General features: G+C 40.0%; 1 protein-coding gene across 50 annotated transcripts in view; it reads right to left on the bottom strand.

The window, feature by feature from the left end:
* Positions 1–14,376, bottom strand: part of MADD (MAP kinase activating death domain) — a 61,013-nt gene that overhangs the window by 24,260 nt on the left and 22,377 nt on the right. For 14 of the 50 annotated variants that reach the window (XM_037016126.2, XM_037016131.2, XM_037016134.2 and 11 more), the window contains 9 exons: positions 13,994–14,091; positions 13,352–13,435; positions 12,861–13,019; positions 10,748–10,856; positions 10,410–10,472; positions 10,048–10,168; positions 9,835–9,940; positions 8,573–8,683; positions 616–723 (listed from right to left, as the gene is read on the bottom strand). In XM_037016126.2, coding sequence (XP_036872021.2) covers positions 616–723; positions 8,573–8,683; positions 9,835–9,940; positions 10,048–10,168; positions 10,410–10,472; positions 10,748–10,856; positions 12,861–13,019; positions 13,352–13,435; positions 13,994–14,091 — 959 coding nt within the window. The remainder of the gene's footprint in view (positions 1–615; positions 724–8,572; positions 8,684–9,834; positions 9,941–10,047; positions 10,169–10,409; positions 10,473–10,747; positions 10,857–12,860; positions 13,020–13,351; positions 13,436–13,993; positions 14,092–14,376) is intronic. The other 36 variants (XM_037016129.2, XM_037016136.2, XM_037016107.2 and 33 more) reach the window with 5 other exon arrangements.

Raw genomic sequence — 14,376 nt, 5'->3', positions numbered from 1 at the left:
TAAAAGAAAACCAAGGATACATATATAGCAACTGGTGAAATAAATGGTGGCAGAGTCACACAGTGGAATACTCTGCAGCTATAAAAGGATGAGACATCTCTTTTTGTATTAATACAGAAGATCTCTGGGAAATGTTTAATGAAAAAAAGCAAAGTAGAGAGCACTGGGTATTATGCACTGCCCTTCTGTAAGAAAGGAGAAAAATAAGAATTTTTGTTCATGTTTTATTGTGTTTACATAAAAAAACACTAGAAGATACAAAGAGAACCAACAAAAGTGGTTACCTACAGGAGGAAGGGGTGAGATGGATGGGAAACTGAGTAGAAGAATGAGAGCAGGACTTCCCAGTGTATGCTATTTTATGTTCTGACCTACTAATAATGTGACTATGTTATCTGTTTTACACACACACACACACACACACACACACACACACACACAAAGATAGAAATCACCTATTATATTAATTTATTTGCATAAGAGCCTGACAGTTGAATGATTAATGGACCATTAAGATGAACGAGATATGAATGGGAAAAATATTGGCATCAGTTCTAGGAGTTCTTCGTGACTCTTAAATACTCCTTTCAGCCCCTAGCATGAACTAGCACCTACCTCCATGAAAAAGATATCTCCATTTGTGTCAGTCCCCGCATGCACCACAAATGTCTGCTTCTTCATGTGCCGGCTACCACTGGACCGGATAGAGAGATCACGTCCATTCTGAGGAAAGAGATATCTTTTAGGGACCTCATGCATCCCTCTCAAGAGCACTCTGCACCAAGAACCCCCCATTTACCAATTAAATTCATATCAGCTTCCTCAGCATAGTGCCATCTGCTGGCCACTAGTCACCAGAAAAATGTTCGCAAACCTTTTGGTGTTTAGGACTCCTATACCTCTTAAAAATTACTTCGGAACCCAAGAGTTTATGAGTTTATGTTGATGTGAGTTATATTTGAAGATACTTGCTATAGTAGAAACTACAACTGAAATATTTAAATGCTTATTAAATTATATAAAAGTAACTAATTCTTACTAAATCTATTATATAGTAATATAAATAACACATTTTTAATAGAATAACTGTATTTCCTTCCAAAAAAATAAATGGTAAGAGTGGCACAGTTTTAGACTTATGAAACTCTGTTTGGCTTAATAAAAAAGTTGGATTTTCATATCTGCACCTGCATTCAATCTGCTGTGATGTGTTGCTTTGGCGAAGGTAAATAAAGAAAATCTGGTCTAACAAACAAGTACTGGAAAAAGGAGGAGTATTTTAATAGTCTTTCCACATAAATATACACATTCTTTTTTGAGCCTGTACCACAACTTGAGAAGTTGCTTCAAGTTAGTTGCAATGTGGAATGTAAGAACACAAAAATGAACACTTTGTACTTTGTTACATTAAATTCCATTTGTCTAGGATTAAAGACGGCGGTGTGAGAGGTGAGACAGTCTTCCTCCTAAAACCGCATATAATATGAAAATATAATTAATAAGACTAATCCTGAAAAAGCAACAGGAAAAAGGACTGAACCCTACTGCATACACCTGGAGAAAAGCTGAGGTACGTTACCCAAGCCCTTCCCCCGCCCCAGCTCATCAGCAGGAGGAAGAGAAACGGAGTGGGGAGGGAGTGGAGGCCTGGGACTGCTGAATACCTAACTCCGGAGATCTGCTCTGGGAGCACAAACCTACATTTCATGGTGTTTGCATGTACTATCGTGATTAGGGGATTGGAAAGCAAAGACAGGCAGAATTGCTGGAGAGACTGACATTCTAGCCACTTGTGGAAAGCAGGGATCCATATCCGGCTGCTCTGGGACAAAAGAAAGGCAAGCAGTCTGAGAGACTTCCTAACAAGGAAGCCCTTAGCAAGACGGCTACTAAAGGGGCAAGGACTGGACAGAGTTTACTGCTCAGGAGAAAGGACAGGTAGACAAAATTGTCCAGGTGCACTCTGCCCAGCAGGTTGGGAGCTTTCACGATCTTCAGGTGCTCCAGCTCCTTGGCTGGCTACATAGGTCCAAGGACCCATCCGTGATACGCAGCCTACTGAGCCCTTTCTCCCAGCCAGCCCCACCTGGCTCGCAAAATGGCAAATCCTACCCAGGCATTAGGCCAGCCAGAGGAAAGACTTGTATACTGCAACTACAAATGCAAAGCACAATACCTGTGCGCTCACGCCACTGGTTCAGGCAGTGGAGACAGGCATAGCAGCCGGTAAGTAGGAAACAGCTCTTTCCTTCCCCCAGGCACCAATACCACTCCCCTGCAACCCCCCCACATTGCTTCAGGAGCTGAGCAGCTCCAGACAGTAGAGCTTCTAGACACTACAGGGCACAATATAGCAATATGAAATGACAAAGGAACCTGGTTCAAAGTAAAATTATGAATACAATTCCTGAGAAAGATTTAAATGACATTGACCTCATGAATATTCCTGAAACGGATTTCAAAATAAAAATCACTAACACGTTCATGGAGGTACAGAAAAACACTCAAGAATTCAGGAATGAATTCCGGTCAGAGATCCAATTATTGAAGAGCACAATGGAGGGTAGTAAAAGCAGATTAGATACGGTGGAGGAGACGATAAATGAAATAGAAACTAGAGAAGATGAATACAAAGACACTGAGGTACAGAGAGAAAAAAGGAACTCTAAGAATGAAAGAATATTGAGAGAAGTGTCAGACCAATTCATACGGAAGATTATTCGCATTATACGTGTACCAGAAGAAAAAGAAAGAAAAAATGGGATAGAAAGTGTCTTTGAGGAGGTACTTGCTGAAAAATTCCCCAATCTGGAGGAGATAGTCTCTCAGTCCATGGAGGTGTACAGATCTCTGAACACAAGGGACCCAAGGAAGACAACACCAAGACATATAGTAATTAGAATGGCAAAGACCAAGGATAAGGACAGACTACTAAAAGCAGCCAGAGAGAGAAATAAGATCACATACAAAGGAAAGCCCACCAGGCTATCATCAGACTTCTCAGCAGAAACCTTACAGGTCAGAAGAGAGTGGCATGACATATTTAATGCAATGAAACAGAAGGACCTCAAACCAAGAATACTTTACCGGGCAAGATTACCATTTAAATTTGAAGGAGGGATTAAACAATTTCCAGATAAGCAAAAGCTGAGAGAATTTACCTCCCACAAACTATCTCTACAGTCTATTTTAGAGGGACTGCTATAGATGGAAGTGTTCCTAAGGTTTAATAGCTGTCACCAGAGATAATAAAACCACAGTAAAGAAAGTAGAACAGCTAATTACTAAGCAAATGCAAAATTAAATTAACTATCCCCAAAGTCAATCAAAGGATAGACAAAGAGTACAGAACATGATACCTAATATATAAAGAATGGAGGAGGAAGAAAAAGGAGGAAAAAAAAAGAACCTTTAGATTGTGTTTGTAATAGCATATTAAGTGAGTAAAGTTAGACTCCTGGACAGTAAGGAAGTTAACCTGAACCTTTGGTAAACACAAATCTAAAGCCTGCAATGGCAAAAAGTACATACCTATCGATAATCACCCTAAATGTAAATGGGCTGAATGCACCAATCAAAAGACACAGAGTCACTGAATGGATGAAAAAACAAAACCCATCTTTATGCTGCCTACAAGAGAGTCACTTTAAACCCAAAGACATACATACATAGACTAACAGTGAAGGGATGGAAAAAGATATTTCATGCAACTAATAGGGAGAAAAAAGCAGAAACTGCATTACTTGTATCAGACAAATCAGACTTCAAAACAAAGAAAGTAACAAGAGACAAAGAAGGACATTAGATAATGATAAAGGAGTCAGTCCAACAAGAGGATATAACTATTATAAACATCTTTGCTCCCAACACAGGAGCACCTACATATGTGAAACAAATACTGAGTTAAAAGGGGAAATAGAATGCAATGCATTCATTCTAGGAGACTTCAACACTCCACTCACTCTGAACCAGACACAAAAGAAGTAAGGACACAGACGCACTGAATAACACATTAGAACAGCTGGACCTAACAAACATCTACAAAACTCTACACCCAAAAGCAGCAAAATACACATTATTCTCAAGTGTACATGGAACATTTTCAAGAATAGATCATATACTAGGCCACAAAAAGAGCCTCAATAAATTCAAAAAGATTGCAATTGTACCAACCAGTTTCTCAGACCACAAAGGTATTAAACTACAAATAAATTACGCAAAGAAAATGAAAAATCCCACAAACAAATGGAGGCTTCACAACATGCTCCTAAATAATCAATGGATCAATGACCAAATAAAAACAGGGATCAAGCAATATATGGAGACAAATGACAACAATAATTCAACACTGCAAAATCTGTGGGACACAGCCAAGGCCATGCTAAGAGAAAAGTATATTGCAATACAGGCCTACCTCAGGAAAGAAGAACAATCGCATATGAACAGTCTAAACTCACAATTAACAAAACTAGAAAAAGAAAAACAAATGAGGCCCAAAGTCAGTAGAAGGAGGGACATAATAAAGATTACAGCAGAAATAAATAAAATCAAGAAGAATAAAACAATAGAACCAATCAATGAAAGGAAGAGCTGGTTTTTTGAGAAAATAAACAAAATAGATAAACCCCTAGCCAGACTTATTAAGAAAAAAGGAGAGTCTACACACATAATCAGAAATGAGAAAGGAAAAATCACTACAGACACCACAGAAATAAAAAGAATTATTAGAGAATAGTGTGAAAAATTATATGCTAACAAACTGGCTAACTTAGAAGAAATGGGCAACTTTCTAAAAAAATACAATCTTCCAAAGACCAAGGAGGAAACAGAAAATCTGAACAGACCAATTACCAGCAACAAAATTGAACTGGTAATCAAAAACCCACCTAAGAACAAAACCCCTGGATGGCTTCACCACTGAATTTTATCAAACATTTATGAAGACCTAACACCCATCCTCCTTAAGGTTTTCCAAAGAGTAGAAGACAGAATACTTCTAAACTCATTCTATGACGCGAGCATCTCTCTAATACCAAAACCAGGCAAAGACACCATAAAAAAAAGAAAATTACAGATGAATATCCCTCATGAACACAGATGCAAAAACACTCAAAAAAATATTAGGAAACCAAATTAAAAAATATATCAAAAGGATCATCCATTATGATCAAGTAGAATTTATTCCAGGGATGCAAGGATGGTACAACATTCGAAAATCCATTAACATCATCCACCACATCAACAAAAAAAAACAAAAACTACATGATCATCTCCATAGATGCTGAAAAAGCATTTGATAAAATTCAACATCCATTCATGATAAAAACTCTTTACAAAATGGGTATAGAGGGCAAGTACCTCAACGTAATAAAGGCCATATATGACAAACCCACAGCCAACATCATAGTTAACAGCGAGAAGCTGAAAGCTTTTCCTTTAAGATCAGGAACAAGACAACGATGTCCATTTTCACTACATCTATTCAACATAGCATTGGAGGTCCTAGGCACAGTAATCAGACAACACAAAGAAATAAAAGGCATCCAGATTGGCAAGGAAGAAGTTAAACTGTCCCGGTTCGCAGATGACATGATGTTGTACGTAAAAAAATATAAAGACTCCACTCCAAAACTACTTGAGCTAATATCTGAACTCAGCAAAGTTGCAGGATACAAAATTAATACACAGAAATCTGTGGCATTCCTATACACTATCAATGAACTAACAGAGAGAGAAATCGGGAAAACAATTTCATTCACAGTTGCATCAAAAAGAATAAAATACCTAGGAATAAACCTAATCAAGGAAGTGAAAGACCTATACCCTGAAAACTAGAAGACACTCATGAGAGAAATTAAAGAAGATACCAATAAATGGAAACACATCCCGTGCTCATGGACAGGAAGAATTAATATTGTCAAAATGGCCATCCTGTCCAAAGCAACCTACAGATTTAATGCAATTCCTATAAAAATACCAACAGCATTCTTCAAAGTACGAGAGAAAATCGTTCTAAAATTCATATGGAACCACAAAAGACTTTGAATAGCCAAAGGAATTCTGAGAAGGAAGTATAAAGCTGGAGGATTATGCTCCCCAACTTCAAGCTCTGCTACAAAGTCACAGTAATCAAGACAATTTGGTACTGGCACAAGAACAGACCCAGAGACCAATGGAACAGACTAGAGAGTCCTGATATAAACCCAATCATATATGGTCAATTAATATATGATAAAGGAGCTATGGACATACAATGAGGAAATGACAGCCTCTTCAACAGTTGGTGTTGGCAAAACTGGGCAGCTATATGCAAGAGAGTGAAACCGGATTATTGTTTAACCCCATACACAAAAGTAATCTCAAAATGGATCAAAGACCTGAATGTAAGTCATGAAACCATAAACCTCTTAGAAGACAACATAGGCAAAGATCTCCTGAATATAAGCATGAGCAACTTCTTCCTAAATGCATCTCCTCGAGAAAGGGAAACAAAAGCAAAAATGAACTCATGGGACTATATCAAACCAAAAAGTTTCTGTATGGTAAAGGACACCATGAACAGAACAAAAAGGCATTCTACAGTATGGGAAAATATATTTGTAAATGATATATCTGACAAGGGGTTGACATCCAAAATACATAAAGAAATTAGACACCTCAACACCCAAAAAGCAAATAACCTGATTCACAAATGGGCAGAGGATATGAAGAGACAGTTCTCCAAAAAAGAAATTCAGATGGCCAACAGACACATGAAAAGATGCTCCACATCACTAATCATCAGGGCAATGCAAATTAAAACCACAATGAGATAACACCTCACACCAGTAAGGATGGCTAGTATTGAAAAGACTAAGAACAACAAATGTTAGTGAGAATGTGGAGAAAGGGGAACCCTCATACACTGTTGGTGGGAATGTAAGCTAGTTCAACCATTTTGAAAGCAATATGGAGGTTTCTCAAAAAACTAAAAATAGAAATACCATTTGACCCTGGAATCCCACTCCTTGGAATTTACCCAAAGAATACAACTTCTCAGATTCAAAAAGACATATGTACCCCTATGTTTATTACAGCACTTTTTACAATAGCCAAGATATGGAAGCAACCCAAGTGTCCATCAGTAGATGAATGGATAAAGAAGATGTGGTCCACAATGGAGTACTGTGGCCTGTATACAGTGGAGTACACAATGGAGTTCAGCCATAAGAAACAAACAAATCCTACCATTTGCAATAAAATGGATGGAGCTGGAAGACATTGAGCTCAGTGAAATAAGCCAGGTGGAGAAAGACAAATGCCAAATAATTTCCCTCATTTGTGGAGTGTAACAACAAAGAAAAACTGAAGGAAAAAAACAGCAGCAGACTCAGAGACTCCAAGAATGGACTAGTGGTTACCAAAGTGGAGGGGTATGGGAGGGCAGGTGGGGATGGAGGGAGAAGGGGATTGAGAGGTATTATGTTTAGTACACATGGTGTGGGGGATCACGGGGAGAACAGTGTAGCACAGAGAAGGCACATAGTGGATCTGTGGCATCTTGCTGCTCTGATGGACAGTGACTGCAGTGGGGTATGGGTGGGGACTTGAAAATATGGGTAAATGTAGTAACCACATTGTTTTTTCATGTGAAATGTTTGTAAGAGTGTATATCAATCGTACCTTTAAAAAAAATCTATTTGTCTGCCTTAATTTTGAGTGTATCTTTTTACCCACTGTACCAACGCACAGTGGTCATGTGGAAAACACTGGTTCTCTATGTTAAGCATCCCTTCCAAATGTTGACATATTTCATGACACATTATCAAAGAAATCATATTCACTAATATCATAATCAATCTCAGTAGAAAAGTCGTTAAGAAGCTTCATGTTCAAAGTCTGCCAAATACCCAACTCTGAATAACCACAGTTTATTAGTCATTCTTTCAAGTAAAAATGATGTCCCAGGAACAAAGCTGCGAGTTCACCTTGCAGTACACACAGTCACAAACTGCTTTTCCTTGAAAAAATCGTGGTATTTTAGTTTACAGCAGACACGCTTTGTGTCTATTTCTCATTTTGCCACCCAGAATATTAAGAAGATGTATAATCGATGATCAGATTTAATAAAATTAATGATCTTGGCTGCTTCACAAGGACACACATACTGAAACTGTTCTGTTATGTTTTGTAAACTGAGGGTACAGAGGGTGACAATGGCCACCAGGAGGTGCCAGTGGTTGTACCCACCAATGCTTTTGCACCATCTGTGCAAATGTCAGCTCAGGAAGAAAAGCAAGTAACATTCCAGTGTTACTGTGAAAAGAGTTTTTCCCTCATGGGTCCTCAGGGGCCACAGACTATACAATGAAATGGCTGCACTAGGACGGGTAAAGTAGAGTACCCTATCATGGAGCAGAAGGGCTAAAGCCTCATCTAGAGTCAAAGCCCTATTTTCAAACACATAGTTTTTAAAATACGAGCCAAGAAAGGACCCATGGGGAAACCTCTGCATTTGGCCACAGGGCTCAAGCCTGGGAGGCTGACAAGTATAGTGGAAGTGGAGCCTAAGGGATGGCCCAGCTCTGCTTACCAGGTTTGCCAGCTGATCAAGTACTTCATTGATTTGCTGGCTGTACACAAGCCCAATATGGGACTTTCCCATTAGGCGCCTCACTTTCTTCCGGATGTCATTCTTATTTACCTGGAAAGCCAAAATGGAGTCTTAACAAAGGATCTGCTCTTCTCTCCACTGAGATAGATAGAATGTGCAAATAAGTTTCCTACTATTTGAGAGAACTAGAATTTGGGAAGTCCACATCACTGAAAGTTAGAGAAAATATTCAACTGCATATTCTGCCCCTAGGCTGGGAAGAAAAGCCCTGGTCCTGCCTCTGGGAGGCTTCTGCAGAAAGGGGACTTTTGGAGCAGTTCTGGTTCAAGCAGATACTTCCTCCCTATCCCCAACCAATGCCGTAACATTCATGCCTAAGGGGCCTAAACACCCCTGCACTCCTCAGACTATAATTCAGAACATCAACCAAGAGTAGCAACATTCTGGACTCAGCTGTAGCTGAGAACCCTTCCAAGGGTTAAGGACTACCACCCTTTCCCAACCAGAGTTAACTGGAACCTCTGGAGTTCCAACAGAGCAGAGTGAACCTTACAAAGCAAGTGGAACAGACCAAGTGGGTCTGTAGGGCTCTCTCTGCATTTGATCAACTAAGACCTTCACATTTCAAGAGGATGGGAGAACAGGAGGAGAAATTCAGGGGCTCATTCTCAAAACAACTCTCTTCTACTCACCACCCCCAAACTTATGTTTTCCTTTTAGAGCAGGGCTCTTCTATTTGATAACATACTTCTTCCATAGCTATAAAAACAAAGTACAACCAAGTTAAACTAGAACCTACCATTAATTTTTTAATGGGTAACTTTTTACATCTATGGAAAATTCTATATGATAAAGCACTAGTGCTGAAAAGTGAATTTTAAGCACCTTTTTAAGGTTTTAGAACCTACAACTTAAGATTTTTTTAATTCATTGTATTCTGTGGAGAGCTTTACTGGCATCATCCTAAAACTACTTAGCAAAGGAAACCTATTTAAAATTCAAAATAAACAAGGATTATGGAATCACCGATCATCTTTACAACATTCCTTAGCACAAGAGCCTGACTGCTTCAGACAAATGGATCACGTGTGAAGCTGCAGGGAGGCCTCAGACTTTCAATCAGGAAGACAGCCCTAGTAAGATGCTGACAACTTCCCAACTGCCCCAGAATTTAGGTGACAGGAACAAGCCTTGCCCTTCTAGCATCAGCAGTAGCTGGATATAAGCAAAATAGGCATTACTTTCATCAGTAGCATATAGGAGATGAGGTTGTGCAAAAGTGTGGCCAGCAAACGATCTTCATCATCTTCTAGGCGCTTCCGGTCATGTTCTCCCAGGGATAGGTACCTAAGCAGGAGACCAGGGATAAATCAGCCCTCAGGTAGGAGACCACAGAACTAACTGTGAAGATGCTGAATTTCTATTATTTCCTAAGGGTTTCCTAAGCCTCATACCTGTCGATCATTTCCTGGGGACCCTGATCCATACCCATCCCTTCTCTCTCCAGCATCACAGCATCTAAGAACGCATCTTCCCAGAACTGCATTTGGTCCCATAAAGTAGAACGCTCTTTGCCTGTGTAGAATAGAATTTTTTTAGGGCTTATTTAACATATAAAGAATACAGTTGCCAAACCAAAATAAAAGGCAAACTTCAGATAAAATGGAGTCATGACAAATTCTTCCAGGACAAAGGGAACGTGAGCCTCTGCACCTCGAATCTGACATTCTTGCCACCAGCCCCAGCTGCCTCCACATGAGGCCCAGTCCCTCCCAAGGAAGAGGGATGAACACAGCACACAAAGAAAGGTGGTTACTTATAGAAAAGGTCTCCATAGCAGCATCCTCTAACTGGTCCCACATGGATCCTTTGTCCCTTCCTGCCAATTTGTGAGCAGGAAGGACCATGGTAGCAAGAAAGGAAAGAAAGACAGGAAGACAGAGGCTGTTGATTAATACCAAAAAGCAGTCTCTTCTAGTGCTCAACCACTTTTTCCAGACCCAGTAGGTTGCCTGCTTCAGATATAAAAATGCCCTCTAACATCAGCATTGGGATCAACAAAAAGCCAAGCAGCTCTTCATCCAGTGCTCCTCTCTTCCCTGGCTGCATCCATCTTTCATCCAGTGCAAGGGGCCTCCCCCAGCTGTCTCTCACCTAGGAGTCCCTCGTAGAGATACACTCGCTGGCTTGCATCTTCAGAAGAGCAAACTGGGCTGCCCACCAGCTTCTGCTTTACACTTGGCTTCAAACTGTGGGATTTACCCTACAGAGAAGAGGTCGTAGTCAGCTACCCAAGTACCAGTGAATATGGTACAGGAAACTAAGCAGCTCTTTAAGAAGCCTACACAGTTGCCAGTCACCATCCATTAGTGACATATACCCCAGTAAGTCCTCCTTTTGCTACTCTGGTCACCTCAAGGATTTGACAGAGGTCAACCTGATAATCCTGCTTTCTGTTACTGCCTCCTAAAACATGGAATAAAGTTTTTTTAATTTTGACTTACCTTTACCCTTTGGTCTCTAAAAGACTCTTGGCTCTAAAAAAAATTAAATTCTCTGCAGCAGCATAACACAGTAGAAAGCACATTGGATTTAAAGTCAGATCGACCAAAGTTCAGATCTCTAACTCTTATAACTGTGTGACCTTAGGCACGAAACTTAGCTTCTCTGAGTCTAATTTTCCTTACCTGTAAAAGAAATGTTATGATATACCTACCTCATATGACTATTATAAAAATTAAATTATAAAATACATGTAAAGCACTTAATAGTGCCTGGCACATGAATGGTATTCGAGATATGTTTATTTCCTCTTTCCTATCATCCCTTAGAAATATCACTAACTTTACCTGTCCCTTCTACAACATCAGACTTCTATTTACTCAGAAAAGACTTTCAACCAGGTAAGAGATATGCTTCATGCCCATTTCACAACAAGTGCAACAGCAGAAGCAGAGCAACAGCTGATCAGAAGTTACCAGGCAGCACCTAATTAGTGTGTCTGAATGTCAGTGTCCTGGGTCTCAGCCGAACACTTTGTTCAATGGAAAATACTGACAATATAATTTAGTTATTGCTAAAACAGCCTTCTGAGAGCCAAGAAATTTAGGCACTGCCCTCAGCAACTCAACTGTACAAACAGTCCTTGTCTATCAGGATGGGACAAGTAAGAATTTATCCCAGGAAGGTGCCAGAAGAGGCAGCACACAGCTGAATGGCTTCTTTGCAAGACTACTACTTCACAGTGTTCCTCTTAACCTCCAGAATGGAAACACACTGGGAGGATTTAAAGTACTTTTATTAAAATGATCTGTTTAGACTCAGAGTGAGTTAAGGTCCATTAACTCGAATGGCTCTGCTGACTCTCAATCCTATTCCTTACTTTCATCTGGGATGTCACTTGCTCTTTTAGAAATACATATACAAAAGGAGGTAGGAATGATCACCAGTGTGAAGTTAACTCATTTCATTTAAATCTCATCTTCCATTGACCCCACACACCAAAGATGAGGACTTATGAGCTCCTGTAGAGAATATCCATTCGCAACTGTCTAATGAAGTGGTAAGTATATCAGAATGCTCGATGCCACCTAAAGAGGCATACATACACTGAAAAGCAGTGTCTAAAGGCAAGGACTAAAAAGAATTAATTCCAACTGACCACTGGCTTACTGTGTGACCCAGGGCAAGTTCCTTTCTCCCTTAGGCTTCCCCTTACCAAAAGAGATTAGTCAAAACAGCATACTGAATTGCAAACTTCTTGAGAGTGGGAATCATGCCTTATTCATCCCTGTTTCTTTAGTATAGAATCTGGCACTTAGTAAATCACTTAAATGATGTTTATTAATCAAATGAAAACTTCAAATCAGTTAGGAACATACTAAAATGAAATGCTATTTTAAGGTGCTATATAAATAGAGTATTGACCAAAATTAAACTAGACTGGTCCATAGAAATAGGCAGAGTAGGGCAAAATGAGAGCTTTAATTGCCCTGCCACAAAGGTATCACTATGTCTATTTTAAACATAGGGTTATTTTTACATAGGATTTGAAGCTCTTACTTGACTGGCAGGGGAGCCTAACTTGTCAGTGATTCAGACAAAGATCCTAAAAGTCAAGTGATGCTGAAAAAAGCCTTTAGGAACATTTTCTTTAAAGCCAAATACATGGGGATTATCCATTCCTTATTCCTCTTTTCTTTCTACTTGCCTCCTAACTTTGCATTCGTTTCTAAATGGTCTCCTTTTGTTAGTAAACATAACTTACAAAGATGGCACTGGTAGCAGAGTTGGTCTCAATTTCACTGTCAGACAAAGTGCCCCGAGAGCTCACCAAGCGGGTGCTGCCCTCACCACCGGGCCCATCACCTGCGGTGCTACTCAGCTCACTGTCTGCTCCAAGGGTCTCTCCAGAACTATCACTCACCTGGAAATGAAAAAAGGTCATAAGGGATATTCACAAGTGTAGGGTCCCAGAAATTCCACGCTATTAGAGCTCTCTACTGCCATAAAAAAGTAAAAGATTTCAAAGGTGTGTCAAACAGCCTCTGAAAATACCTTCTTTTAAAGATGAGGAGGAGCCCTGGGTGAATCTCAGGGTCTGACCCACGTACACAGACCTTAACACGTAACATCTTCACCATGAGGACTGAGCTGACCTGGGACTAAGAGCAGCCTCCAGAGAAGAAAACAACCCCCTTTTCCAAAGGGGAACCCACCCCCCACACCCACCACGATGCCAGTATGGTGTTCCCCTACCACGGTGCTGACTTCAGAATCCTGACTTGAACTTCGGATCATAACAGCTGGACTCACACCGATGACAGAGCCTGAATCAGCCCTCTGAAACGAGACACAGGGACTCAGACACACTAGGGGAGATTGCCCAGTCTACTCTCAGTTTCCCTAAGAAATACCATATCTCCTTCCTTCTCCCCTTCTCCACCCTTCTACTTTTATTGCTGGACAGGGCATGAGAAATTATTTTTTTTCCTGAATATAAAATTATGTGATTTACATAATAAAGAGAATAACATTAAAGAAATATATTGTCACTTGGAAAAAACATGGAAGATTAAAGAAACAAAAATAAGCCATAAACCTATCTACATAAATCATGTAAAGTTTTTAGTTTATTTACTTTCAGTTTCTTCTTAAAACTTAAAAACAAAATTGGAATCATATTGCATATAGACATTCCGCCATGTCACTAAATTTTTGAAAATACAGTCTTTAATGGATACCAAGATTATATTACATGGATATATTATACTTATTTCATTATTCCCCTATTTTGGATATTCATGTTGTTTCATGGTTGTCATTTTTTTTTTTTAACTTCCACAAGTACTCTGAGATAGAAACTTAATGCCTGCAAGTCTCAACAGGGTTGTCACAAACCTGGGAACCAGAGGTCAGGCTCAAACCACCGTCTGCGCTGATCTGGGACTTCTCCTCTGTCTCACCAATGTCAAAGACAGGCTTGACTATTTCAGGCCCTGAGCGGGGGAAGACTGTCATTCAGCACACAGAGGCTGGGACAGGCTGGGGAAGGGGGTGGGACAGCAGCACAGCCTGGCCCCAGACCTAGTTGGCATGTTCCAGGCACCTTTCCAGCAACTAGCCCCATCCAGGACCCACTGAAGAAGCCTCCAGATGCCTCAAGAACCAAGTGGGACAAATTAAACCTGGTCTCAAGGGGTTCTGCAGCCATTTTCTCAACCTGAGAAAATTCTGGGGGAATCATCCTAAAATGGGAAGCTCCACAAACATACGTCTAAACC

Source organism: Manis javanica, chromosome 11 (genome assembly GCF_040802235.1).
Source record: "Manis javanica isolate MJ-LG chromosome 11, MJ_LKY, whole genome shotgun sequence".
NCBI classification, from domain to species: Eukaryota; Metazoa; Chordata; class Mammalia; order Pholidota; family Manidae; genus Manis; species Manis javanica.
This window is presented reverse-complemented; position numbering and strand designations above follow the sequence as displayed.